Raw genomic sequence first — 27,883 nt, 5'->3', positions numbered from 1 at the left:
CCAGCGATCTGGCCTGGATTTCCGGGACTATATTTACGATGTCACCGTGGTTTCTGTGTTTGCATTCGTTTTTGAGTAATGATCTGTGTGTTAAAAGCTGACATTTTAACAGTATTTTCAAACATTTTCATTCATTATCAAATAACCATTTGTTACAGTGTGGCAATTCCAAACCATTTACTGCTCCCCCCCCACACGCCCATTGCTAAACAATGATTAATCAAGCATGGTGCAAATTTTAATGCTTATCACAGCAAATAAAGAAAGTCGCATTAGGAAGTGACTTGACTTCAGGCAAGGTCCAAATTTTTATTCTTATTTTTTTTTTAAAAAAAAAAATTCCCGATGAGACATTTATTCAGTGTGAAATATTTTGCATTTTTTTAAAAAACAAGCCAGAGAAAAGCATCAAGCAAAGCATTGGGGAAACCCTTTGAAATCCCTCCGCGTTCTTCACGGGTCTGTTTCAATTTGCATTCAGAAGTTTCCCCATCAAACCCAACTTTCAAATGTTCAGTTGTCAGTCCTGAGCCACTTCCTCACGTTAAGCTCGAGTTGGGCAGGAGATCAATCAATCAATCAATCAATCAAATAATGCTCCTGAGAAGTGGGATTTTTCGCCCTCCCTCTGCTGCTTCATTCTAGGATCAGAAGCTACCCAGCTTTGCATATCTTTCCTTAACTATAGTTTATTGATTGGGTTCACACGATGCTCTAAGACAGTTTCTTAATCATGGTTTGTTGGCTGGGTTCACATGATGCTCTAAGGCGGTGTTTCTCATTCTTGGCGACTTTTAAGAATCGTGAATTTCAACTCCCAGAATTCCCCCTGGTGGGGAAATTCTGGGACTTGAGGTCCACACATATCATTTGGGGAATTCTGGGAGTTGAAGTCCACCCATGCTGGCTGAGGAATTCTGGGAGCTGAAGTCCACACATCTTCCAGTTGCCAAAAGTGAGCAATCCTGCACTAAGCCATCAACGATACAAAATGTTACATCCGAACAAACATGGTTTAGTCAGTTGTCCGAAGGCAACCAGTTCAAGGCTCGCTCCTTTCCTGCCTGGTTTTCCCCATCTCCATCTTCCTGTCCTCCCATGCATTTCTTCCACTTTTCATTCTGATTGAAAGACAATTTTGGAAGTGAAGAGACCCACCTCGTTGAGAAGGAAACCACACCACACCCCAGAAACAGAACCGAAATGGATTTCCACCTTTTTTTTGGGTGGCCCAAATGAACGGCTGTTTCTTCATTCCAGATTTCTAGAGTTTTGGGGCATCACCCAGCCCCAAAAGGACAATGGTTGCAAGACGTTAGAGAAAGTCAGAGAAAAGATGGGAAATAAAGCCTCTCTGGGGGCTGAAGGGCAATTTCTTGAATTGATCAAGTTCAGGGGAAAAAGCCCTCAATCCTGGATCCTTCCATAATTAGCCATGTATTTGCTGAGACATTAGGCTGCTTTGCAATTCAACATCTTTTTAATGATGGGAACTTAGCATGCCAAACAAACCCTGGAGATCCTGGGAACAGCCAGGAGTGGTCCACCCTAGGAGGTCTCTAACAATACCCAGGGTGCCCAGGTGCTCCTATGATCATGCCCAGCTTCACCCCATCAAACAGGCGGAGCCTGCCAAGTGGGTGAGAATTTCTGAAAAGCACTATATATATTTAATTTTGTTTTCACATCTAACTTTGTTTAGGAAAGCCCACAACCTGGGCAGATCATCCACTTTTCTTACCTTCCCTCTCATCTTCCAAAAATGAGAAAAAAGGAGTTGCAACACTCTCCCACACCAATAGAGGGCAGCAAAGAAAACCACTTGTTGCTCCTAGTGGTTCATCTAGAGTACTGCAGGCCAGAAAGAGTAGTTTTAGCCCCTCCCCTCCCCACTTCTATCCAGGTTTATTCTCTGCATAGCCTCTAAATCCTTCCCTGCTTTTCATTCTTTCATGTTTAGGGATCCGCCTGCCATCCTGTGGACAAAGAAAAATGCTGCAGAACAGCAACTTCTTCCCAAGGGGGAAAAAAAAAGCAACACAGAACTAACCCCATTGCAAAGAAGTCATTGTTCTACATAAAGAATTGTTGTAAATAAATCTTGCTTTTCAAATCCGAGCCTTCGTTACTTTCAGGCTGAATGTAGCCTAACCTCAACAGTTCTAAGTAGTAAATCATAAGAAGCAAAGTCTTCCAGGGAGCGGAATAATGGAACCTCCAACTGTAGGGGCAGTATACCTGATGTTCTGTTTGTGGGTGACTGGAGGGAGATCTCTGGGCGCTTTTTATGTTCCGTAGGGGTGGCCTTAAAAAGACTTGATTGACCGACAAATATAGATTATGCAAGTTTGATATTGAAGCGTGCTGTGTGAATCAGCCCAGGGTTTCCCAATCAGTCTGACTGCATGCGTGCAGACAGCCACTTATTCTGCAATCATCATCATCATCATCATCTGCAAAGATTGCATCATGCAATCTTTGAAATTAACACCCTTCCTCCTTGCCCATTTGCAACCTGGCGCCCGCCGCTGCAGAAAATCATGCCCAATAGAACTATTTGCATAAACCACGCCCACCACCTTGTAGACCACTCCCATTGCCCGACTCGGGAGACGAAGGCAGCGCGGCGACAAAACCAGAAGGAAATCTTCGCTTTAGACGCATGCGCAATTTACCCGCAGGCCTTAGCCGGAGTCGAGCACCGCTCAGCGCATGCGCTCTTGGCCCCTCTCTACCGCGCCCTTCCAGCCGCCTCACAGAGCGCAGGCGCAAAATAGCGGCCCGCTCCGTTTCCTGAGGAAAGGAGGGGGGCTGCGTCCTGCTTCCTGTTTGCTCACGTGTCCTTCCGGGGCAGGGTCGCCACCTTCGGGAGGGGTCGTTCCGGCCGGCTGTGAACGACAGAGGCACCGCGTTGAGGTGAGTCCTCTCTTCAGGGCCGGCGAGGGATTATTATGGGATGCGGGGGTCTCGGAGAGGAGAAATGGGGCGGGGAGGAGGTCCTCCGCCTCTCCCCTGCTTCCCCCTCAGATCCTTCCCCAGCTAGATTTCTACCTGCAGGGAGCCTGTGCTGTTTTCTTTCTTGGTGGGTGGGGCCCTGATTCTGAGGGGGGAAAACCCCCATATTTGCTCTTTTGGCTGCTCGTAATTCGGCCTCAGGTCATCGTCAAAGCCCCCCTGGTCGATATCATAGGAGGGCGGGGCCAGCCCTTTCAGGGGAGGGGCCAGGAAGCTCCCCGCCCACCTGATTGGTTCATTCGGGTCCCACTGAATGTGATTGGGCAGGGATTCCTTGGAGTGACAGCATGGGAGGGGTTCCAACTTTGCTATGCTGGGGAATTCTGGGAGTTGAAGTTCCACAAGTCTTAAAGTGACTCAGATTGGAGACCCCTGTTCTATATAGCCTTACAGATAATCCTCCACTTACGAAAGTTCGTTTAGTGACCGTCCTAAATTGCAACGGCACTGAAAAAAGCGATTTAGGACTGTTTTTCATGCTTATGGCCATTGCAGCCTCCCCATGGCCACGTGATCAAAATTTGGTGACCGACTCCTACAATAACTGGATGGAGTACGGCTATTTTGAAATCTGCAGCTTGGCTTCCTGCTTCACCCTTCTAATGGGAAGTGGAATTACTCAAATGTTGTTTCCTCCGGGGCTTGAGTAGGCAGAAAACTCACTTTCAAGGGACTATGATTAATATCCTTTTAAAGCTTGCCCTGTAGCCATTGCTGGATACACCCAAAACTCTGGTTGCCTCTCCTACCAGTGTTCTTCCAAAGCAGAGGTCTTCAAAGTTAGCAACTTTAAGACTTGTGGACTTCCAACTCCCAAAACTCCAACTTAACTTCTGTGGACCTCAACCCATATTTAAGAGGTCCTCAAGGGGTCCTTAATGTGCCTATCGTCCCTGTTACATTTTAATTTTTTTCGTTGTGCTTGTTCGGATTTGTAATTTTCGTTTGATGAATAAACATTAAACGAGACTGGAAGAAATGAGGTCTTGACTCAGAAGTTTTGTTGCTTGGTTGGAATGTGTATATTGGTAATGTGTAGCAGCTCTTTGCGTTTATACATACATGCACTGGCTGATGAGCACAGTCTTTGTGTGATGAGATCAATTTCCAAACAGATCTGTAAAGGCACACTCTGAGAAAATGCATCAATTGCAGCAGGTCGGTTGTGGAATATTTCAGCAGAAATGGAAAAATTGCTGCTGCTTTGGCATAAATGTACTGCCCCAGTTTCTTCTGTGGATTAATTCAGATGCTAAATTAGAGCTTCCTAGGAAGCCACTCCTGGCCTGACTAAGCACGTCTTCAACAGAAACATATTTTGCAGTTCCTCACATCTCCCCCAACAATACGGAACTCTGGATCAAGACGGAGCTGCGTTAGCCCTTGAGGCAAAGCTGAGGATGGAAGGAGTGGAAGTTAAGGAGGAATGGCAGGACGAAGACTTTCCCAGGTAAGGCACAGCCAACTTGTTTTGGTTCACTTTTGTTGGAAAATGATGTCAGTGATTGTATAATTTGCAGTGTGGCCTCAGGGCAAGGTTTTCAGAAGATGCATTTGTCAGGGTGGACTCATACTGCATTCAAGGAGCTTGACTGGATTGCAAGTGCACAATGTGAGCCTAGGCTAATCTTTGTGGTCCGGGGAAGTTTGGAAATACGTTTACAATGTACAAAAAATTTCCTTGCCTATGAAACTCAAGCAGTTTCTTACTCAAGGCGCCGGTGATGATGAAAATTAATGCAAAATTATTGCAATGAGTTATTTATATGCTAGTGGTAATAGCAGTCCTGATTAGCAAAGGTATCTTTTACAGACCATTGTGGGCAGCTGTCTATGCAGCAAGGGTTGAGAAGGTATGCAGATATCACATGAACAGGTTGGACTTTTGTGCAGTCCTGAGGTGTTCATGTTAGTGCGTCGTCTCCTGATACAACAGGACTCACAAGTGATCCGGAAGTAGTAGTGCCATCCACTTGGAACCAAATTGCTTGTGAGCTATTGTAACTCTTAGTGTTACAGAAAGGAAATAGGAAAGGAAGCAACTCTGATCTTGATTACATTTAATGTCTGCCTTCGATTCCAGACCTTTGCCAGAAGATGACCAAATGGAGGCTATGTCTGGGCCAGATGAAAGAGGAGACCAATCCGGTAAGTGCATCCATCTCGGTTGGAGAAGGCAATTTGATGCCCTCAAGATATTGTGAACTTGGCCTTGGGACTAAGGCAGCTGAGGTAGAAGTAGAGATGGCGAAGGCCTGTGCTTCATCTCACAGCCTTGAAACTGATCCAGTAAGAATAAGAAACTCTGGTGGAACACTTGATATATTCTGATGTTTCACTTCAGATTTTGTTTTGTCTGATACTCCCCTGGCTAATTCCAGTATTCTAGAAGTGAGCAAAACATTTTGATGTTGCAATTCTCCAGCTTTCAGATACTGTTTTCTGTATAGCAGAGGTGTCTAACCTAGGCCACTTTAAGACTTGTGAACTTCAGCTGGCTGGAGAGTTCTAGGAGTTGATCCACTTCTAAAGTGGGCAAGGTTGGACACCCCTGCTCTCAAGGTTTTCCTACTTTGGAGAAGACTGAGGCAGCCTTCCCAGGAGTGGTCTAACCTTGAAACTGACTATCATAACGATGAAAATGGTTTGAAATCAGACTACCTTTGATAAGGTCAGAACATTTCAATAAAGAGGGACTGGAGTGTTGAAGATCAGTCGCATTAGGAATTCAAAACATTATGTTTGCTTCTGATGGATCATAATGGACACAGAATAAACAGTGTTTTTTATAAAAGATAAGCACTCACTTTATTAGAATGACTAAAGTTACGTATATGATCTCTGCAAAAATGTCAAAATGGATTTCAAACAGAATAGAAACAGTCTTGTATTTAATTCTAGAACTGTTGAGTATATAATTAATTTCTTTGCTGAATGAAGTGCTTGTTTGATCTCCCTTTTAAAAAGTAAAGAAAGATTGTAACATAATGCTTATGTTTGACGGGCCTTCAACTATTAGCCCTACTTCTCAACCCCAAGTAAAATAACTTCTAGCTGTCCCCCTTCTGTTAAATAGTCTCTTTTCTAGTTTTGAGGCTTCTTTTTCTAGCTTTGACATTTATCACGAAATCACTTATCTTCCCCTACCTTTCAACCTATTAGAAATTAATGGCAACAAAGTTAAGAAGAAACTAATAGCTCCAAATATAAACTTGACTTTGGATCAGAGTGAAGAGTCCATTTTATCTGGCTTAGAGGCAAGTGGAGATATTGACTTGGATGATATAGACACCCCCTCGGAGAACAGCAATAATGAGTTTGAGTGGGAAGGTAAGATTTTTTTAAAAAAAATAGCGAAGTTTTATCCTTAGGTATGTTCCCTCTCGGGTGCTGCTGTCGCTGAGCCTGCTCCTTTGTATGGATATTTCACATGCGTTGAAACGGGAGGTGCAGAGTCCACCACTCCACAAATGCTTGGCTTTTTTTTTTTTTTTTTTTTACTGTGGGTGAGAGGCGGGTTCGGTTGTGTGTCATTGCAATAAGGTTTCTATCTCTTCTCTTTTTAATGCCGCTGTCTGCGTTTCCCTGGGAGGATAGTTTCCCTTAACACAGCCTTCTGTCCTTGGAAACAAACTACTAACTTGCTGAAGTAGTTTTTCCCACCTCTGTGGTAAGGCTTGCACTACTGAAATCTCTGTAACAAAACCAGGAGGATGATTTAGTCCTCGCTAGCGCCCCTCCCCCCCTTCAATATCAGGCGTAGCTTTGATTGAAAAATTTGTCTATTTGCATGACTGCTGCAAATCAGGGCAGTGACAATGATTTTGTACCAAACTTAACAATCAGTGGGGAAATGATAGTTGAAGGGAAACCATCCAGCTGTCAACTTCTCAAAGAGTTTTCAGTATGCGTCTGCACCACCCTAAATACTCTGAATGTGTTTTTTAAAAAGGCCTTGCTTCTGGAATTTGGGTGTGTCGAACTTAAATGCTGATTACTCTTTGTGGATGTAGAATGTAGATGTAGAGAACATTAATCAGAATGAAACTCACATTGATTTTAAAAATCTGCAAGAGATTCCATGTTTTTAAAGAAAAGGGTAACTTGATATTCCCAAGTATCTTGACTTTAAAATCATTCTGTTCAGTAACTGCTTAATTCCTTGATTCCTTGTTCATTTCCATAAGTGAATGTTGACCCTTCAAAATAGGAGCCTGTCACTCTGAAACACTTAACTGACCAACCCATCCATGCGGCCTTGGGAGTTCTGGGAGCTGGAGTCCAAACATTTTAAAAGTTGCTGGAGTTGGGAAACCTTGGTCTGACAATCTAACGCTGCTTCCAATCCTCTGTTTCCATGGTGGCCAGATGATCTTCCAAAGCAGAAAAGCTCCGATGCTGCTCGGAAGGGCTCTCTGCTGGAATACACGGCATCGGAAGAGAAGGAGGAAGAACGGCGATGGCGGATGTACCAGATTGGTGACCAGGGTCACCGCGTGGACATGAAGGCCATTGAGCCCTACAAGAAAGTAATTAGTCACGGAGGTGAGTGCTGACTTATTATAATGCTTGGTTGGCCAAGGTGGCTCTCTGCAACCGCAGGAAGCCTTAAAGAAAAAGCATCATTGTGATTGCTATTTTTTTTCCCCCCTCTCCCTAGGCTATTACGGGGATGGGCTAAATGCAATTATTGTCTTCGCGGTTTGCTTCATGCCAGAAAGTAGTCAGCCAAACTACCGATACTTAATGGATAATCTGTTTAAGTAAGTGGTGGAGCAAACAGGTAACCCTGCTTTCATGTGGAGTTAGATTTCGATCCATCTTACCTGGAAGAATGGTTGTCCGAGGAGCTGGGAGGGATGGCCCATCGTCCTTCTTACAGGAAATGCTAGAGATCAAGCCACAGTTCTTGGTGTGTGGAGTACCACCGAGATAAATTTCTCCCATCTGAACAGTCTTTCTCATTTTCAAAGATGAGTAAGCAATCAAATTGTTTTGGGAGCTTCTCCTGACACACAGAGAGGTTGTAAAGTGTGGGCCAAACTCGCTTAACAACAGAAATGTTGGACTCCATTGTGGTCGTAAATTAAGGACTATCTGTGTTTGTCTGGTCTTAGTGTGAATCAAGCTGCTACAACAGCTGTTCCTCTTTTCCTTCCCACAGATACGTTATTGGCTCCCTAGAATTATTAATAGCGGAGAGCTATATGATTGTTTATCTCAACGGGGCAACCACACGACGGAAAATGCCCAGCCTAGGTTGGCTCAGGAAGTGTTACCAGCAAATTGATAGGAGGTAAGATTAAATTGGGGGAGGGGGATACAGGAAGAGGCGCAGCCAGTTGGAAGAGCAGTACAAATTCTTTGAAGGGTGGGAATTGGGGATGTCTCTCCTATGGGACTGGGATCACGTAATTTTTCGGGAAGAGTGGTGTTGCCAGCCTGTTGCCTTCCGTTGCTGAACTCTGTGTTGCTTTTATTGATCTTAGGTTAAGGAAAAACCTGAAGTCCTTAATAATAGTCCATCCTTCCTGGTTCATTAGAACACTTCTGGCAGTCACAAAGCCATTTATTAGGTAACGCACATCATATTTACCCTTTTTTGGTTAAGCTACGCATCCGCGTGGTTAGCGCTATAGCGGTGACTGTTTTCCCTCCTGTCTCTTTCAGCTCAAAATTCAGCCAAAAAATCAGATACGTCTTTACTTTGGCAGAGCTGGCAGAGCTCATTCCCATGGACAGCGTTACCATCCCCGAATGCATAAAACAGTAGGTCACCTTTCTTTTTTGTCCACGGCCCCCCAAAGACTGCCTGAACGTTTGGGTCCAAAGGGAATTGGGATAGAGTCATAGTGACCACCACCTCCTCCCAAACGTGGCTTCTCCTGGGAGTTGTTTGTTAAAATCCAAATGAATTGCTGGCACTCTTGGGAGCTTTCTCAGAGAAGTCACCTGCCCTGCCCAGATTACAGATTAACACAGTTGGAAGGGACCTTGTAGGTCATCTAGTCCAACCCCCCGCCCAAGCAGGGGACCCTACACCATTTCTGACAGAGGGCAGCCCAATCTCTTCTTGAAAACCTCCAATGATGAAGCTCACACAACTTCTGAAGGCAACTTCTGTTCCATCGGTGGATGGATCTCACTGTTATTACGGAGGTTCCAAATCCATGCTTTCTACCTAAGTTTGTTCCAGCTGCTTGCCTGGGATCTTACCCTCCCTTCCCAGGGGATGGAACATCCGAGATGCCCAACTGCTCTAAACTTTGGAGGGAGACACCCAATCGTCTGGGGGGAAAAACCCTTTTGCTTAATGTCATTTTTATACGTCGGTGCTGCGAAGTGCTTGGCTAAGTATATGCAGCTGGCTTGGGTTTGGCGAGTTTGAAAATCTGCACCGGCTGTACTAAAATTGAATTTTCCCTACTAAGGTATGAAGAAGAAAAATTTAAAAAGAAACTCCAAAGGTATCTGCACTTCTTGATCAGGAATGCGTGTCTTCTCGCCTTTTCTGCTCTGGGCTGGCTTTGGGAAGGGGGGAAGGCAGCTGGAATGCACGCAGCACGTGGGGATGGGAGTGAGTTCCCCCTTGCAAAGAGCTTGCACGGTTCTTGGACTCCTGCTGGGCTGCCCAGACTTACCTCTGCTTGTTTCCAAGAACAATAAGTAATCCCCAAAGCTGAGTCTTGGCTGTCTAACTGCAGGTGGTCCTCGATTTACGACCACAATGGAGCCCCAGATTTTTCTTGCTAAGTGAGACTTTGGTTAAGTCACCTTTGCTCCATGGTACGACCTTTCCTTGCCACCGTCGTTAAGTGAATGACTGCAGTTAAGTCAGTAACACATTTGTTAAGTGAATCCGGCCTCTCCATTGACTTTGCTTGTCAGAAGGTCCCAAAAAGGGATCATGTGACCCCAGGACACTGCAACCGTCATAAATACGAGTCAGTTGCCAAGTGTCTGAATTTTGATCACATGACCATGGGAAAGCTGCAACGGTCGTAAGTGTGAAAAAATGGCCCATAACTCACTTAGTTTTCAGTGCTGTTGTAACTTTGAACGGTCAGTAAGTGAAGAGTCGTAAGTGGAGGACTACCTATATTGACACTAACCTTCAGATTGAGAGCTGCAAATTGTTCTTGTTAAAATTGTGCAGCTACATCTAAAAAAACCCCCACTTCCTTAATTTTAGGCTGAGGGAGATTGTGACTCAGTCAACCTCTGTTCATCTACCTTAAAAGCTGAGGGAATTACTTCTTTTTTTCCACGTTGTGCTCTTTGCGGTTGCAACCCCTCCCTTCCCTCCCCTTCTCCCCCCACCCTATTTTTCAATGCATGCGGAATATTTCTGATGGGGCTTTTAACAAGAGCAGCCTGCTAATAAATAACATTTTGACTACAGGATCTAATCTACTGCATTTATTGCTGTGGCTGATTAACAAATCCATTTGATCCAGAAAGTGCTATAATCGTCTATAATTGCTTCAAATCCCCCCTCCCCCTTTTTCTCCTTTGGAGGGACGGCTCAGAATATTGCAAACTTGGCAAACCCCCCAAAAGCTGATCCCATCTTCATTCCCAAAAGGGCTATGGTCAACTTCCCCTAAATTCCTTGGGACCTGATCGAATTGCTCCCAGGAGTAGGCTGCCATACTTGGGAAATTCCTATATTATAGGCAGAACAACATTAAAGCTTGAACTCTGCACGTGTGAGCCCGGCTGTTCGCACTTGACCTCCGCAGAGGAAGAGTTGCCCAGTCAGTTTCATTTCCCTGTAACTTATCACCATTCAAAGTTCCCCTCAAGTCTCTGTAGGAAACTTCCTGCTTTAAGTTGTAATAACTGTTTCACCGCAATTGCTAAATGATAAGTTTCTTTTCTTTTTTTTCCCCTCCATGCAAACACTTGCAAAATATGGCATGTCTTTCTTCTCTCCAATGAGCAGAATTGATCAAGAACTTAATGGGAAACAGGAGCAGAAGTCTGAACAGTAAAAAGAACTATTTCTGAATTCAAGCCGAGAGTGAAGAACACGCTGGGGGATTTGAGGTCCTGAAGAACACGCTGGCCTTCTGCGTCCGGACTTGGCCTGTTGGATGATGCACTGCTGAGTGGGTTTGCACGTCCCAGGTGATGCCGACACTTCGTAGTTGCCTTTCTTATAACTTTCACACGGCAGTGTCACAAAGGCATCCTAGGAGGGGCACCCATTGTTATAACGCGATGCTTATTCAGTAAGTATTTATATGCTTCAACATTAAGGGGAGAGATAATATATATTTTTATGACTCTTCGACGCATATTTTATAATGTTCATCTGCAAAAAACCTCCTGAGACACATTAGCCCACCGATGACGGTTGTCGTTTATTTAGGAATAAAATGCATGAGAATTTCTTATATATGGTGAAATGCTTCTTGGCTAAAGAAGATGTAACTTTGGTTATCTGCTACGCCTAGCAAGAATCCTTTGCTGTTTCCACTGTGGGATGTGCCTAACCCTTGAGTTGGGTGTCCTCAGCACAAACTCGATTCCGTCCAAGCCCTTCTGGGTTGAAACTCTGAGGTTTCAACTCCCTCCCCTCTGAACAGAAAGATCCGGTAATTGAGAATACCACTACTACTGTTTGAATGTTGGGGCTGGTGGAGGCTCTGTAGCTCTGGATGCCCAGGGATGGGAATATTTCCCAAAAATATTTGGGAATTTGGGCGACATTCCAGAGCGGAATGGTGGTGGCCTCCTACCCAAGGAGATCTCTGATCTCTGCTGATGTGCCTTGCTGGTTTGCCGCCCACCCCATAATGTGGAGCAGAGTTGCAGAACATGGTATCGGGATGTGGCACACGAGAGTAGAGAAAGTGTACCCAGAGTTAGGGCCAAGGACAGCTTAGCCTATGGAGTCCACCCTGGGTCTCTCGCCAGGGTGGGAGAACAACGTTACGCGGTTATTTCATACTTTGGAAAGCAAGGCTCTTGAAACGGCACTTTCCACCAGCACTAGCTTCACTTTATACACTTTTTTGAAAAAGGAGTCTCTGTGTGTGTGTGTATGTGTGTGTTTGTGTTGCATGTTTTACCTGTTTTTAATGGCTGCTTTAAGAGCGGCCTCCTCAGTTAAAGGGCGCGGATGTGTCATATGCACTAATTCCTAGCGGGTTAATCATCAAAGCCATAGTGGATAGTAGCAGAAACGTTAAAAGCGTTTTTTGGAAAGCTTGGGCATCGCTCCCTTTTCATTTGTATTTAACATTTGTGCGTGTCGTTAGCAACACAGCCTTTTCTTGTTCCCAGTGTTTATGGGCGGAAAAATACCGCCCCTGTGTCAGTTCATAACCCAGTCAATAAAATGTTTTTAAATAAAGAATGGCTTTAATTGGGTGTTTGTCACAAATGCTTAAACTTATTTATTTTAAGATGGGAAAAACCCTACTTCTCTTGCCTAACAAACCCCCAGTCTTCACAGTGTTGGGAGTGAAAACGGTTGTTAAGTAGCACGACCATGAAGGGCAGGGAGGGAAAATGGGGCAGTTGCGTTAATTGGGCCAACGACAAGAATAATTGCTGGATCAGACATTGCTTGTTTGTCTCATAAGAACCCAGACTTGATTTTAAAATGCTGTGGATTTTCTTTGGTTTCCTGTAAAGCAGTGTTTCTCAACCTTGGAAGCTTGAAGATGGGTGGACTTCAACTCCCAGAATCCCCCAGCCAGCGCTGCTGGCTGGGGGATTCTGGGAGTTGAAGTCCACCCATCTTCAAGCTTCCAAGGTTGAGAAACACTGCTGTAAAGGGTCTGAAGCGGTGGCCCACCTGTTCAAATGCCAGACAGCAAAAAAAGAGAAATATTAGGCACAGAAAAACATTTTCTTCTCTTCTTTGCCACTTTTTTTTTTTATTATTAGAACGGGGGTTATTCTTGCTTCCTTGGTGGAGGTTTGGCAAAATCTGCAGGCGGCATTTGTGTCTGTGTTCAGTTTAGAAGTGTATTTTAAATTCAGCCAAATTATTTAATTCGTTTTTAATTCATTTCAAATTTTTTGTATTTATGTGTTTTATCTCGTGGCTGTTCACCGCCCTGAGACCTTCGGGAGAACGGCGGTATAGAAATTTAATAAAATTAAATAAATAAATAAAAATAAAGTGGGTGGGGAGACCTGGCTGGGCTGCCGGTCCTCATCTGGGCCACTAACTTGGTGCCAGGAGGAGGGCGTTGAGCAGCGTTTGCTCCAGTTCTACTTACAGCCGAGGATCTCCTGGTGGCCTCCCATCCAAGGGCCACCCAAGGAACCCTGCCAGTGGGGCGCCCGAGCTCCTCCGCGCGTGCGCAGAGGGCCTTTCCCTTGCATTCCTAACGGATAAAAGACCCTCCAGCGCCGAAGAACGTTTCCCGAAGGGCGATTCGAAGCCGCCCCAAGTAGAACGCGGAAGAACCACCCAGCGAGCCCCCGCCGGCTGCCTTTTCCACGCATGCGCCGACCTTTCCGGGCGCCGTCACGTTCGCTTCGCTGCCGAACGCTCCACGCCCGCTCTCCTCCCCCCCACCCCTTCCTCAGGAGCGCATGCGCACGCGCGATCGCGGCTTTCGGCGACGCGCAGAGGCTCTATGGTCACGCCTGCGGCGTACATCGACTTCCGCTTCCGGGCCCCGCTCGGTGCTGTCGGGAAGAGGCGGGGATCGGAGCCGGCGGCCCGTTTCTCCGCGTCGGAGGTCTGGAGGAGGCCGGCGGGCCCCGTGAGGGCGAAGGAGCCCTCCTCGCCGAGGTAGCCGCTCCCTCCCGCCCCGCCCTGCCCTGCCTGGGACTCCGCGTCCCATCATCCGCAGCCGGCCGGGCCTGGCTGTGCGCCCCCTGCCCCACCAGCCTCCCCCGGTCAGCAAAGGCCCCGCGGCTCGGCTCTCCCGGGGCCCACAGGCGCCTGCGGAGGGTGGGGGGGGGCGAAGGCGGGCGCGGGTCTCCTGCAAAGCCCGGGCAGGGCGCCCCCTTCTGGCCAAGCAGGCAGGAGGAGCGCGTGCGCAGGAGAGGCGGTGGGGGGTGGGGGTCCCTTCCTCACCCCTCCACCCCCGCAAGAGGAGCTTTGGGGCTGGTTGGGGACCCCCGTAGCCCAGGAAGGGCCCGTTGCCTCCTCCTCCTCATTGGACACGTGTTGCGCTTTGGCAATAAAGGTTGGGTTGGGTTGAGTTGAGTCGGGTTGGGTTGGGTTGGGTTGAGTTGTTGAGTTGAGTTGAGTTTTGAATTGACACCTCCACCTGGGTTGGGTTGAGTTGAGTTGAGTTGAGTTGAGTTGTTGAGTTGAGAATTGAATTGACACCTCCACCTGGGTTGGGTTGAGTTGAGTTGAGTTGAGTTGTTGAGTTGAGTTTTGAATTGACACCTCCACCTGGGTTGGGTTGGGTTGGGTTGAGTTGAGTTGAGTTGAGTTGAGTTGAGAATTGAATTGACACCTCCACCTGGGTTGGGTTGGGTTGGGTTGGGTTGAGTTGAATTGGGAATTGAATTGACACCTCCACCTGTGTGGGCATTGGGGGTGGGGGTGGGTGGGAGGTCAGTGGTGGGGCGAAGCCTCTTTGCAGCAGGAGTTTGGGGGGAAATCCCTGCCCTGTGAAGCCTCCTTTTCCAACCAGAGATGCACCCATGCATCATTACTCAACTATGCAGGCAGTCCTCCATTTAACAGCAGTTCATTTAGTGGCGGTTTGAAGTGACAGCAGTCCTGGAGAAAGTGACTTATGACCACTTCTCAATTTACGACCCTTGCGGTATTTCCGTGTTTCACATGGTCAAAATTCAGATGTTTGGCAATTGACTCCTATTTATGACGGTTGCAGCGTCCTGGGGTCATGGGATTCCCCCTTTTTGTCGACCAGCAAAGTCAAGGGGGGGAAGCCAGATTGGCTTAAAATTTCATTTTAATGTACACCGATGAGTGGACATTCAAAGTGACAATCACAGTTATTCTAACCACTGAACAACTATGGTGATTCACCCAACAGTCATGGCAAGAAAGGGAGTAAAATGGGGCAAAACCTCTTTACAAATGTCTCGCTTAGCAACAGACATTTTAGGCTCAGTTGTGGTTATAAGCCGAGGACTACCTGTAATTGAAAGAGCAGGGTGTAGGTGGGATTTTATCGGCAAGCAAGCTAAGTGGTGTTTTTATTATAGTGTATGTTTTGTGAGAAAGAAGGAACTGGTCTTGAACTGGCTGGAAGCTCTCTTTTATCTCAGTCTGTGTGTCACGTGCATTCTCCCTCCCTCACCCAGTATAACTCTTATTCTGAATTTTCCAGGTCTTTAGTGAAAGTTGAGTGGTTTCAGATCTGTGGATGATCAGCCTCTGTCTCCTTCAGCCATGGCTTACCAACTGTACAGGAACACCACCTTGGGAAACAGCCTTCAAGAAAGCCTGGATGAGCTCATTCAGGTAAGATATAAGCTCCTTTTTATTCCCATCCGTCTGAATAAATGGCTTAAGTAGAATAAACACGATTTACGTAGATGCGTATTAGTTTTGCAGTCAGAGATCAAAGCAATACATCCTGCTTAGGTCAGGGGTTCCCAAACTTGGCAGCTTTAAGACTTGTGGACTTCAAGTTGAAGTCCACAAGTCTTAAAGCTGCCAAGTTTGAAGACCTCTGGCTTAGTGAAAACAATGTTAAGAGGGCTTGCTTTTCCTCCGTATCATAATTGGAGACAGAAGCAGAGAGTAAGGATGTCTATGATAATAGGAGAGGTTTTTACAAAAGAAGGCAATAATCTTAACTGCCCAGTTTCTCAAACGCAAGACAAGGGTTTCCAATTTCCAATGGACAATGTTTGCTAGTCTCCTGAAGTTAAATGGGCAGAATCTCATTTATACTGATTTAAGCATCTTTAGAGTTCTGCATTTGTATGGTGGTTGAAGGGAATTGGAAAAACTAGTCAAGTCATGCAGGTTGAAATTGTATCTAATCTGTGCTCTAAAAGTTTTGGCTGTTTGGACAAACTTGATACGCCAATCCATGTGTGAATATCCAAACGAAGTTCTGATTTTGGGCAGGTGAATGTTTCTCTTTGGAGTTTAAAGTTTTCTTCTTCCATCTTTCAGTCTCAGCAGATTACGCCTCAGCTCGCTCTCCAAGTCCTTCTCCAGTTTGACAAAGCTATCAATGCTTCATTAGCCCAGCGGGTCAGAAACCGAGTCAATTTCAGGGTAAGAAATGCTGGCATTGACTAAGTTTGCATACAGACATCAGATTGCAACTCTCTTCTAAGAAGCCCCTGAAATGGTAGCAGAATATAGGGTTTTTCTTCCTCCATAGTTTAAATCTGTTTCTTCTAGTTTCCCTTTCTAACGTAAGGCTCAAAAGGAATACAGGTAGTCCTCGATTTACGACCGCAGTTGAGCCCAATATTTCTCCTGCTCACGGTTGTTCCTTTGATGGCCACAAGGGGGCGATAGAACTATTTCCAGAATGGCTGCTTGCCTTTTTATCAGGAAGAGAGAAGGGAGCTCCAGGCATCCAAGGCAGAAACTCAGCCGCCCAATTCAACAAGTGTGAAGTGTTTTTTCTGCTTTTCCCTTTTCCTAAGCATCTGTGGAGATTCTCAGTCATCCAGGTCTTCTTCCTCAAAAGAAAAAAAAAAAAAGGGCGGGAGGGGAACCCAGACCAAACCGCCTTTTGAGAAAGACCTTTTTAAGACCCTTTTCCTAAGCCCCCCTTTCCCCCCCCCTTCTTTCTCCCAAAGGGCTCTCTGAACACATACAGGTTTTGCGACAACGTTTGGACCTTCGTACTGAATGACGTGGAATTCAGAGAGGTCACCGAGGTGGTGAAAGTGGATAAAGTCAAAATCGTGGCCTGCGATGGGAAAAGTAAGTTGGTGGGGGTTACTATGTCTGTGTTCCTCAGCCTTGGCCCTCTTTAAGCTGGGGGGGACTGCAACTCCCAGAATCGGCCCACCCAGCTTAAAGTGGTTAAAGGTTGCAAAACTCCGCTCTAGGGATACCGAAACCAGGCAGATCCACGATTGCTCCCCTCTCGAAAAGTGGATATTAAAATTGCAGCTCCAGGAATGGTTTAATCTTGGGCAGGTCTCCCTTTCTCTATCTTGAAGATACTTGGCATTTGCCAAAGGCGACTTCTTAGGAAGGATAACAACACCTTTACTCACACTTCGGCCTGCCAAAATCAACAAAAGGGCAGGTTCCCTGGTACGAAGAAGCTCTCTATTGCCTGTTAATACATAGCCTCATTGTGTAAACTCACCAGCTCACTTCCCTCACCTGACAGCAGTTGTTGAACGCGATGTTCAGCATGTCAGGTGAATCCTGTGGCCATTCCAGCTGCACAGACCTCTTGATCTGTGTATTTGCAGAAGTGCTTCCTTCTTCCTTCTGACAGTAACACACACCGTGGCCGGCTTCTTCTTACCTGACTTGTTTCTCCTGAGCTGTCACATCAAACCCTCCGTTTCATCCTGCAGTTTCCATTTTTGCAATGCTGGTGGAAGGCTGGGTCTGTTGAGAGCAGGGCCCCAGATTAGGAATTTCCACGTAACGCCTTGTATCTTTGGATCAATGTTGACTCAGCCTGCCTTCCATGGTCGGTAAAATGAGGACCCAGATTGTTGTGGGCAATAGGCTAACTCTGTAAACCGCTTAGAGAGAGATGTAAAAGCAGTATGAAGTGGTATATAAGTCTCTGCTATTCCTTCCTCCCTCCCTCCCTCCCTCCCTCCCTCCCTCCCTCCCTCCCTCCCTCCCTCCCTCCCTGTTACTTGCTTTCTCCCTCCCTCCCTCCCTCCCCCTCTCTCTCTGCCCTTCACAGGGCTGTTGTGGGGAAAACAGGAGGAGGAAGCTTTGTTGGATAGGTTCGCTGCCTTGAGTTATTTGTAAAAATAAGGGGAGATATAAACAAACACTGCCTGGACTTGTCCCTGCAGTTTCCTTGGCAAGGTTTTTGGAAGCGGTTTGCCCCAACCTTCCTTCCTGGGCCTGAGTGACGGGCCCAGATTCACCCAGCTGGCTTTGGGGCTGACTGGAGCTTAACCGTCCTGCAGTTTCTAGCCTGGTGCCTTAACCACAAGACCAGCGTGGCTTATTAGGAATAAAGAAGTCCTCCATTCCTTCTGTGCAGCTTTGGTTTTTGAGCCGTGTTTCTCACCCGGTGTTTCCCTTGCCTCCAGATACAGGTTCCAATGCGGCGGAGTGAAGGGGGATCGGGGCCTCTGCGCCCACGTGGACTGGATGGGCAGGGCTTCTTCCAGGGGAGCAGCCTGGGCCAAGAAAGACTCTGTCAGGAGTTGTTTTAATAATGCAGGCTCACCTTTTCTGGAAGGCCTTGTGGAACTGTCTTAGCCAGGTCCCATTAGGCACCTCCGGGCGTTGGCTCGGTGACGAAGATAAGCAAGATTTTGGCTTTTTAAAAAAAAACAGGATCAAAAATAAGGATGAAACATTCACAGCTACTTTTGGGTTCATCAAGGTCACCAATAAATATTTTATTTAAAACTTTTAGTGGTGTGATAAGTATTGAATCCTCTTCCTATGTACAATCAGCTCTTGTTGGATTCGCCTGTTTTGCCCCCCTTTAAAATCTCACTATTTTGCCAGTCTTGGAGCTTTGCAAATGTAGCCAATCTTTTTTGGTATGCTTTAAACCCAAAATTAAGAATGGCTTATTCTTGTCCTTAAAAAAATGCTCAAACATGGTTCTGTATATATATATATATTTAATTTTTGTTGTATTCACGAGATCATGTTTTATATCTAACCTGTGTAGCCACCTGTATTTTTTTTTCTTTTAATTTGATTTATATGCCGCCCTTCTCCGAAGACTCAGGGCGGCTTACAATGCGTTAAGCAATAGCCTTCATTCTTTTGTATATTTATACAAAGTCAACTTTATTCAGTGTTGGGATCATTACATACCCCATCTCCTTTTTAAAATTAACATTTAATTTAGGGAGAATCAACAACCCAAGTTTAGTCTTGAATCCCAAACTGGGAGTTCAGCAACCTGAATTCTGCCTTCATGGGCTCCTCCAAGCATGCTGAGTAGCGATGAAGGACTCGACTTGTATATTTGCAACAGAAAGTAAGCCTTGCTCCCTGGAGCTGCACATTTTTCTGCAGCCAATGAGAACGTTGCTTGTTCTCAACTCCGATTTCTCAGATAAAATGTTCCCTGGCTGGTTTCTGTTTTATTGCGAAATAGTTAAGCCATCTATCTGTGCCATAAGGCAATTACTTGATTGTGGGCATAGCAACATACTTAATTTCCAAAGACGAATATCCTTTGTGCCATTTTGATAAGGAGATCGGCTTCAAGGCTAGGCACATCCTTTTTCCTCGTTGGCTTTTAGGACTGCTTTTTCCCTGAAGTGTGTGGTTGTTGGGCAGCAGCTGAGGCCTTTACAAAAAGCTTCAAACGGGCACTTGTTTTCTGCATGCAACCCTTAGAACACTTAGCAATGCTTCAGCGGACATAGCTGGAGATCTGATGGCTGCCAGATGTCACAGATTAATGATTTTTTAAAAACGCTTTGGCCAAGTGGAAATTTCTTGAAAAAAAACTCCAGTGCTACAGTACTGTGACAGGCATGTGAAGGATGTGAAAAGGGGTTGCCCTGCTTCAGAAGGACTTTACAAATCCGTAACTCTAAACCACCTTTGCAGAAGCTTGTGGCAGATAGAATAAATCAAGATGGTTACCCTCTACTTGGTTGGGGTCTTCCAAGCTGTCTGCTAGAGGCATTTACATTCCCTCTTGCTAAAGCAGGGGTATCCCATCTCGGCTCCTTTAAGCCGCATGGACTTCAACTCCCAGGATTCCCCAGCCAGCTTGGGGAATTCTGGGAGTTGAAGTCCATAAGCCTTAAAGTGACCAAGGGTGGATACCCCTGCTCTAAAGCTTACATCAAGGCACCAGCTGTGGACTCATCACACACACATCCACCCACACCAGATAACAAAATGAGCCTCTTGTACAGATAGCCCCTGACTGGTTGCTTAACGACTGATCTGAAAAAGACTTATGACCTGGATTTGATTGATGGTTGTGCCCCCTCTGGTCACCTGATCCAAGCATTCAACAGTCATGACATACGTCCATAATGCACTGCTCCTTTGCAGTCCTATATTGAGGACTGTAAGTGCAAAGGGAGGTTTTAACTGAGCTAAGAGTTGGGGACATGTCAAAAGAAACAGGGAGATGGGTGAAGTTGTTGAGAAGGTAATCATGGACCGGTCAGCTTAATGTCAACCCTTGAACAAACATTTGTGCATTTAATTTATGAGCATATAGTAAAAAGAAACCAGAATTGGCAGGGCGTATCTAATCCCGAACTGTTTTACCAGCTTAATTCTGCTTCCTTGGGCTTGCTGGCTCTCTGTTTTCATGTCACTCTCCATGATTGGTGGCAAAATTCTACTCAAACAATTGTTCCTTTGATGACCCTCTTGAGTAATTTCCTCCAGGGAGAAACTGGGCTCGTTTGCTTTTTTTGGGAAAGGGGGGGGGAGAAGGACTTTCTACGTCACACGGTATTATCTTGCAAAATAAATTTTGAAGTTTGAGATTAATAGTTACTTGAGCAGCTTATTTGCCATGTGGTTATGCTTCCTTTCCCGCACATTTATTACAACACTGCGCGCAAGAGAGTTTTGCTTTTGCTACCATGAACAACTGGTTTGAGGTAGTGCTGATATATTTAGGCCCAAGCATTGTCTTTACAATGTTTACCTGTAGGCAGGTGAGCCAATAAAGCCGGATCCAAGTATGAAATTTATATCACTATTGACTCCAGTAGAAACATGCAAAGTCCTGGAATTATAAGGTTGGAAAAGACCAAAAGGATGATCTGGTTCAATCTTCTCCAACGTGTCCTCTGGTCATCCAGTGCTAACGAGACTAAGAGAATAGGAATTGGGTATGAGGAAGAACCTTCAAAGGTGGCAGAGATACAATTTTGGAGAAAGAGCAGAGTGAAGGCCACTCTGATTAGCTATACACAAGTCAACTAACGATCAAAGCTAAATTGGCGATAGAGAAGGGTTAACGGAATTCAAGGGGCGGCGGCTGGACTTGGGTGTCTTGCAGCTGCGCAACGACTCCAGACTAGTGACATGTTTAACCCTTCAGGCCGAGCTGAATGGCAGGGTTAGACATGTCATCAGTTTGGAGTCAATGTGCAGCCATAAGACAACAAGTCTATCCCCCTTTTCCTGAATTCAGTTGACCCTTGTCTATCGCCAGTTTAGTGTTGAACGTTAGTTGACCTGATTCTTCCATATAGTACCTGAACTTTACAAATTTGTTATTCGGTTGCTAAGTTGCCTCTGATTCTTCATGACCCCATGGAGCACAGTACGCCAGACCACCCCCCCCCCCCTCTCCTGGTTGTCGACTGTCTTGTGGAGTTTGACTAAACTCATGTTCACTGCGTCAATGACACTATCTAACCATCTCCTCCTCTGTCGTCTCCTCCTCTTGCCTTCCACCTTTCCCAACACCAAAGTCTTCTCCAAGGAGCCTTCTCTTCTCATTTGGTGGCCAAAGTATTTGAGCTTCAGCTTCAGTATCTGGAAGTTTACAAAAACTCCTGGTTACTGGCACCTGACTTTATGGCTTTTTTGGGGAGAGCCACTTCACCTGAACCTTCAAAGTCCCTCACTGAGACTGGCCAGCTGGGGCCCATGGAGAATAGGAACTATTTCAAAGCGGCAAAGGGAAACCGGAACAGGTGAGTTGGTGGTTTGACTCCTTGCCAGTTTTCAAACATTTACAAGTTGTAAGGAAAGGGGCCTCTGCACACCAGCTTTGCCAAGTGTGTTGGGGTGGGGGATATTATTCCATTAATTCCTAGCTTCCAGTGGTGAAATCTAAATTTTTTTACTACTGGTTCTGTGGGCTTGGCATGGTGGGTGTGGCAGGGGAAGGATACTGCAAAATCTCCATTCCCACCCCACTCGGGCCAGCCAGAAGTGGTATTTGCCGGTTCTCCGAACTGCTCAAAATTTCCACTACCGGTTCTCCAGAACCTGTCAGAACCTGCTGGATTTCACCCCTGCTAGCTTCCCTCTTTGACTTCAAATGCTAAAAATTTGGGGATGATCTGGGGCTACCAAACCTACCCAAATCATGCATCCCTCAACCTAAACGCAGCCTCCTGTGAACCGCCAGGAAGTTGAGAAACCTCTGTGCAGGTGTGGCAGGTGAACAGCAGTCTTTCCCCCTCCCAAGTCCAGGTAGAAGACAACTCTTCTCAATAGGCCCCTTTGGCTGGCTCTGCCCTTTGGATGTTTGGCAAAGGAGACCCAGGACGAGTGTGTGGTAAAACAGGTGTGGCCAGTGAGGCTTATTTTCAAGGTAAGTGCAAAAAAAGAATAAAGATAAAGATCCTTTCCGCCCACCATTGCAGTTTTGTAAGAAGGGCGTTCTTTGGACTTGGCGTTGCGCAGCAGCAGCTCTGGAAATGCAGGTGTTGCCACACCAGGGGCTGTTCAGGGAGCCAGAGGAAGGATCGGCTGCTCTGCTGAGCCATTCTCTCGGAGAGAAGGCGAGGGGGGGCTGCTGGGCTCTGGGACGGGAGGATGGGGAGAGGTTGCAGGTTGGCATTTACCCGTTTTTGACCCGCTCAAGCAGATGGAGAGAGCAGCATCAACTTCTCAACTGCTTTGCTTTAATGCCGATTTCTCATTCCAGTTCAAGGTGACAATCCCCAAAGAAAAGTCCCACAGCTGCTTTTGTCCAAAAGGCAACTGGACTTCCTTGTTTGTTTGTTTTTCTTTGAAAATGTTTCACTTCTCATCCGAGAAGCTTCTTCAGTTCTGAACTTAGGGACAACCATGACCAGGATAATTGAGAATCTCCATAGACATTCCCCCCCCCCACTTCCTCCTGCCCCCCAAAGAAAAGAGCCTGCAAATTGCCCTGGATCATCATCATCTCCTGGATTTAGGATGAGAGTCAAAGTGCCCACAAAAACCAAAAATAGAAACTGTGCTTTAGTTTATTCTGAATTTTTTTTAACAGCGTGGCCTTTTTGAATGTAGACACACAAACATTGGCACATCCATAAATAAACCCCTGGAAACCCAGTGTGACATTAAACCCTGGAGTTACATACATGGAAATATGTAGGGCTTCATTGGCAATCCTAAAACGTATTCGAGCACCTCCCTTACATCATGGCACATTGTAGCAGCTATAAACACCACTGAGAAATAGAGACAAAGAGCAGAATTCAACCAAAGGCTCTGTGTCATATTCCTCTTTAATCTGAGGTCCACCAGATGTATTGGACTACACTTCCCATCATCCCTACAAATGTTCTCTCCCCAGCTAGCTCCTACACCCATCCGATCTTCTTGGCTTGTGTTAGGACAATCTGAATGTGGAAGCTGGTTTAAAAGCTAGACTTAGCCCCGTGTTTCTGAACCGTGTCAACTTGAAGATGGGTGGACTTCAACTCCCAGAATTTCCCAGCCAGCATGCTTTAAGAGAGGTGGACTTCAATGCAGAATTCAGAATAAATAGAGTTGGAAGGGACCTTAGAGGTCTTCTAGTCCAACCACCTGCTCAGGCAGGAAACCCTGTACAATTTCAGACAAATGTTTGTCCAATCTCTTCTTAAAAGCCTTCAGTGATGGAGCAGCCACAACTTCTGGAGGCAAGTAGTTCCACTGATCAATTGTTCTGTCAGGACGTTTCTCCTTAGTTCTTGGTTGCTTCTCTTCTTTGTTAGTTTCCATTTAACCAATTCTATTGCTGAGCACATTGTAAGCCGCCCTGAGTCTTCGGAGAAGGGCGGCATATAAATCAAATTAAAAAAAAAAAAAAAAAAAAAAAATTCTCAGAAGCATGCTTTAAAAAGAGTGGACTATGAGCCGAGGTGGCGCAGTGATTAGAGTGCAGTACTGCAGTACTTCAGCTGACTGCTAGTTCAGCAGATCAGCGGATCAAATCTCACCAGGCTCAAGGTTGACTCAGCCTTCCATCCTCCCGAGGTGGGTAAAATGAGGACCCAGATTATTGGGGGCAATATGCTATTTAGTATACTGTCTTTGGTGTAAGCCGCCCAGAGTCCTCGGAGAGTGGGCGGCATAGAAATATGACTAATAAAATAAAAATAAAAATAAAACTTCAATGCCCAGGATTCCCCAGATAGCTAAAGGAACATCATCTAATCAGTGGGGGATAAAAACCTAAGAAAACCTTAGCACTTGCTGAAAGGAGGGCTTTTTGGCCAAGGAGGGGGACGGGCAACCCTGGCAAGAACAGACTGGCATTATAAGCTGGCAGGATCTGTATGACCTGGGGCACGCAAGAAAGCATTCTGGCTTGTGCAGAGTCTTATCACCAAGAAGCAGACAGCTCATGAGCTTCCTAGAGAACTTAAAAAGGAAGATATTCTTTTGACACTGGATGCCACTTGGAAATGAAAATTGAGCGAAACGCAGAGCTGTGTTGAGAAATGAGATGCCAATTTGCTTACACAGTAAGCTGGATGCAAATCCAGTGCCCTGGAGGCTGTAAAGGGGTGGGGGGGGAGGAAGAGGAGGAGGAAGAGGGGTCTGGATGAATGCCTCCCCAAACAGTCCCTCTTACCCGTTCAGCGCAGCACAATTATCACAGCTGTGTATTTCCCACATACGGGAAACAGACCAATGGAAACGAATGATCAAATTCCACCGTCTCCTTTCCAACATCCCTTAAAAATATAGGAGGACAGAGTCCAAATAGATTTGTTCATCAGACACACATTTTTTCCACAAGGAAATGCAACGCAGGGCAGGAGAGTGACTCATAAATCTAACTCACACTGCCAGTTTTGCGGAAACTGAACAAGTCGGGTTGCGCAAGTCCCCTTCCACCCCCTTCCACCTCTGGAGGGAAAAACGATCTCCGTACCTTGTGGTTTGCAATGTCCCTGAATGTCAGATCTAGGCCCCTAAAGGCCTTTGGAAGGCTGAAGGTCTCCTAGGGCGCGAAGTCCGGCCCATCGGATTGACCCACAGTTTGTCTCTGCTGCTGTCAGAGGGATCCCCTTGTCTCTCTCTCTTGACGGATGTGGTGGGCCGTGCTCACAGGGGCTTTTGATAGATGGCCTTGTGGCGCAGATGCTCTTCCAGACACTGGATGACGTAGTCATCCACGCTGGGGTCGAACTTGTTGGCGAACAGGTGGTGCTGTGAGAGTAGCCAGCGGAGGTCTCCAAATCCATAGACGCAGACCGCCCGCTTGTAGGCTCCGGTACACTGGGGGTAAGGGGCTCCCTTGTTGACGTCCCCTTCGCTGTAGGCCCACTTCACCACGCGGGCAATGGCATTCATGTCTGTGAGATCAAATTTGTCGCTAGAAGGAACCGAGCCTGGCACCTCTGGCATGCGATGCAAGGTAGCCCAGAGATGCTCATCAGGGCTGTAGGTGTCTTTGGACCATTCGATCAAGCGTCTTGCGCTCGGGTCTGTGAAGAGATGCTGGACAAACTCCCTGGTGACCACAATGTAGGCGTTGCCAGTGAACATGGGGGAGTTTTGGGGAGGGGGGCTCTTTGTCACCTTGGTCTGAACGATGGCATTGGTCACTTCGTGGTGGTATTTCCAGCGGTTCCTTTTATAGGACGAAGGTTTCTCGGATTCCATGTTGTTTTTCCCGTTCAGCAGTTTTAGGGCTCTGACGATCTCTGTGTTCGTCTTGATAGGGAAATCGGTCCCACAGGTGTTCAGGAGGTACCTCCAATGCACCTTGCTTTGAAGCAGGTCCTTCATGCAGTTCAGGTCGGCTTGGACCCTCGACCAAGAGGCATACACCACGCTCTCCTGCTTAGAAGCCAGAAAAACATTGTCGAAGCAGGAGGCAATGGCCTGAATGGCTTTTTGGAAAAGTTCAGGAGATTTTCTGTCCACATGGACACAGTATACGTTCTGAGGAGCAAAGATGGATCTCAGTAACCTTTCAAACATCTCAATATTCTCATGGATCACCATGGAATAAGCAATAGGGAAGTTTTCTTCCTCTTCGCTCAGGTAGAACCCAACGAATCTTCTCCTTTCTTTGAAGTTCTGACAATCCTTGGTTAGGTTCAAGTAGAACATCTCATCTAAGGCCAACCGTTTGCTCTTCCATTGCAACTTGCTCACCAGAGCGTCCTCCATAGCCTTAATGTCCCCTCTGCTGATCCCAGAGCAATTGATGTTCTCCATGGGGGAGAGCCTCACGGACTGGTAGAACTGGTCCTTGCAGAACTGACCTCGGGGGTCCGTAGTGTCCCTCTCCAGATAGTTGGGGTCACACTGCCAACGGCTGTACTTCAGCATGGCTGTGGCCAGCAACATGAGAGTCCCCAGTGCCAGGAGGTGCGGAAACTGACGCAGGAATCTTTTGTCCCCCAAATACATCTTGCGAGAGCAACTGATTCTCCAGCTTTTGAAATCCAACCCTCTGCTTCCAAACTCCTCTGGAAGATTCAACACTCTCATGCTGCAATCAGCATCTCCTGGAAACAGGTGGTTTACCTGAGCTCTGAAGGAAAGTCCTCTCTCATATCTGGATGGCAGGCTTGTTCGCAAGTGTAACCCGAGAGCTGTGATGAATTGCAGGTAGAGTTCAGACGGGGCGGGGCTGAGTGAGAGAGATCGCCTTCCCATTTGCCCAGGGTCTCCGATCTCTTCACTCCAGAGGTGTGGCCATCCATATCACAGCCATGAACCAACAGAAAGAAGCTGAGGAGATATTACTTGGCTTGTTTGGTGACCTTTCAGAAGCAATCTGAGGTTCTAGCAGCTTCACAAAGGAGATGTAGATTAAATGTCTAGGTGTAGGTTACGTGAAGCATGCTTTGTGCTTCAGAAGACAATCGCTGGATGGGCAGGGACAAAATGTTCTCAGAGTAGAGGAATCAGGAAGTGGGCAATTTTTGGAAAGAAACTCAGCTCTGGGTTCAATTGCAAATGTGCTTACCTGGGAGTAAATCTCACTGGATTCAATAGATCAGGCAAGTAGAGAAGACCCTGATTAATGGATCAGCAAGTCAGGTGGCCTAGAGGTAACTCTGCAGTTCGACCTTCAGAGGGAGGTTTGAAAAGTGATGCCTTGTGCAGTTTTCTAAGTTTTTCCATGAAATATGACATAGAAAACTTCGTATCCCCACTACGTGCGATAGCCACTTCTTTTTTTAAAACTACAGTATAACTTTATTATTTTTAGTAAAATACAAGCTAACGAAACCATGGGGATGCTGTAAAAGTCATAACTATGAAAAACGGTCATAAGTCACCTTTTTCAGTGCCATTGTAACTTTGAACCATCACTAAAAAACTGTTGTAAATGGAGGACTTTGATTTCCCCCTCTGTCTTGGCTAAAAAGTCCATCAACCAATGGAACCAAAGTTGCCTTCAGAGGTTGTGGGAGCTTCATCACTGGAAGCTTTCAAGAAGAGACTGGACTGCCATCTGTCAGAAATGGTGTAGGGTCTCCTGCTTAGGTGGGTAGGGGGTTGGATTAGAAGACCTACAAGGTCCCCTCCAACTCTGTTAATCTGTTAAAGTCTTCCCATAGCTGCTTCTTCCCACTGGGGCCTGTAGATCACTATGGCTGCAGCTAGGAAGAGTTTTCCTAGAGACTTTGAAGCTGCATAATCAGTTGGTTCATGGAAGATGGACCATCTCCCCAAGTTACCTCTTCCCCCCTCCTTGTTTTCTCCTCCCAGAATCAGACCAGATAGAGCAAACAATGCTAATGTGGCCTCCTGAGCTGGCAGGACCAGAAACGGTCTCTCCCCTGACAGCTAAATTGCACATGAAATGCTACTCAGACGATGCTTTAATAAGGCAGCCTGTTCTTTCCTATTAATAAATTACCAGCAATTGCTATCTGATTCAAATCA

At 46.2% G+C, this 27,883-nt stretch overlaps 3 protein-coding genes across 10 annotated transcripts; 2 read left to right on the top strand and 1 right to left on the bottom strand.

Annotated features, from left to right (window-relative positions):
- Positions 1 to 2,733: 2,733 nt before the first annotated feature.
- On the top strand, positions 2,734 to 12,376 carry BNIP2 (BCL2 interacting protein 2). 8 transcript variants are annotated; one of them, XM_034409402.3, is made up of 11 exons: positions 2,734 to 2,916; positions 4,340 to 4,465; positions 5,099 to 5,163; positions 6,178 to 6,345; positions 7,384 to 7,560; positions 7,676 to 7,778; positions 8,180 to 8,311; positions 8,505 to 8,591; positions 8,686 to 8,784; positions 9,447 to 9,482; positions 10,961 to 12,376. In XM_034409402.3, the coding sequence occupies exons 2-11, from the start codon at positions 4,416 to 4,418 to the stop codon at positions 11,007 to 11,009; spliced, it is 966 nt and encodes a 321-aa protein (XP_034265293.2). In that variant the 5' UTR covers positions 2,734 to 2,916; positions 4,340 to 4,415; the 3' UTR covers positions 11,010 to 12,376. The 8 variants fall into 8 exon arrangements, with proteins under 8 accessions (XP_034265293.2, XP_034265294.2, XP_087734203.1 ...); XM_034409405.3 differs by having other exon boundaries at positions 2,827 to 2,916; positions 4,325 to 4,465; XM_034409404.3 differs by having other exon boundaries at positions 2,832 to 2,916; positions 6,243 to 6,345.
- Positions 12,377 to 13,607: 1,231 nt separating this feature from the next.
- On the top strand, positions 13,608 to 18,505 carry GTF2A2 (general transcription factor IIA subunit 2). The gene is made up of 5 exons (XM_034409408.3): positions 13,608 to 13,774; positions 15,300 to 15,433; positions 16,097 to 16,201; positions 16,738 to 16,864; positions 18,178 to 18,505. The coding sequence occupies exons 2-5, from the start codon at positions 15,362 to 15,364 to the stop codon at positions 18,201 to 18,203; spliced, it is 330 nt and encodes a 109-aa protein (XP_034265299.2). The 5' UTR covers positions 13,608 to 13,774; positions 15,300 to 15,361; the 3' UTR covers positions 18,204 to 18,505.
- A 5,487-nt stretch (positions 18,506 to 23,992) lies between these two features.
- Positions 23,993 to 26,555, bottom strand: GCNT3 (glucosaminyl (N-acetyl) transferase 3, mucin type). The gene has a single exon (XM_034409409.3). The coding sequence runs from the start codon at positions 26,474 to 26,476 to the stop codon at positions 25,079 to 25,081; it is 1,398 nt and encodes a 465-aa protein (XP_034265300.2). The 5' UTR covers positions 26,477 to 26,555; the 3' UTR covers positions 23,993 to 25,078.
- Between the last annotated feature and the right edge of the window lie 1,328 nt (positions 26,556 to 27,883).

Source organism: Pantherophis guttatus, chromosome 13, assembly GCF_059756535.1.
Source record: "Pantherophis guttatus breed Tessera chromosome 13, ASM5975653v1, whole genome shotgun sequence".
Classification (NCBI taxonomy): domain Eukaryota; kingdom Metazoa; phylum Chordata; class Lepidosauria; order Squamata; family Colubridae; genus Pantherophis; species Pantherophis guttatus.
This window is presented reverse-complemented; position numbering and strand designations above follow the sequence as displayed.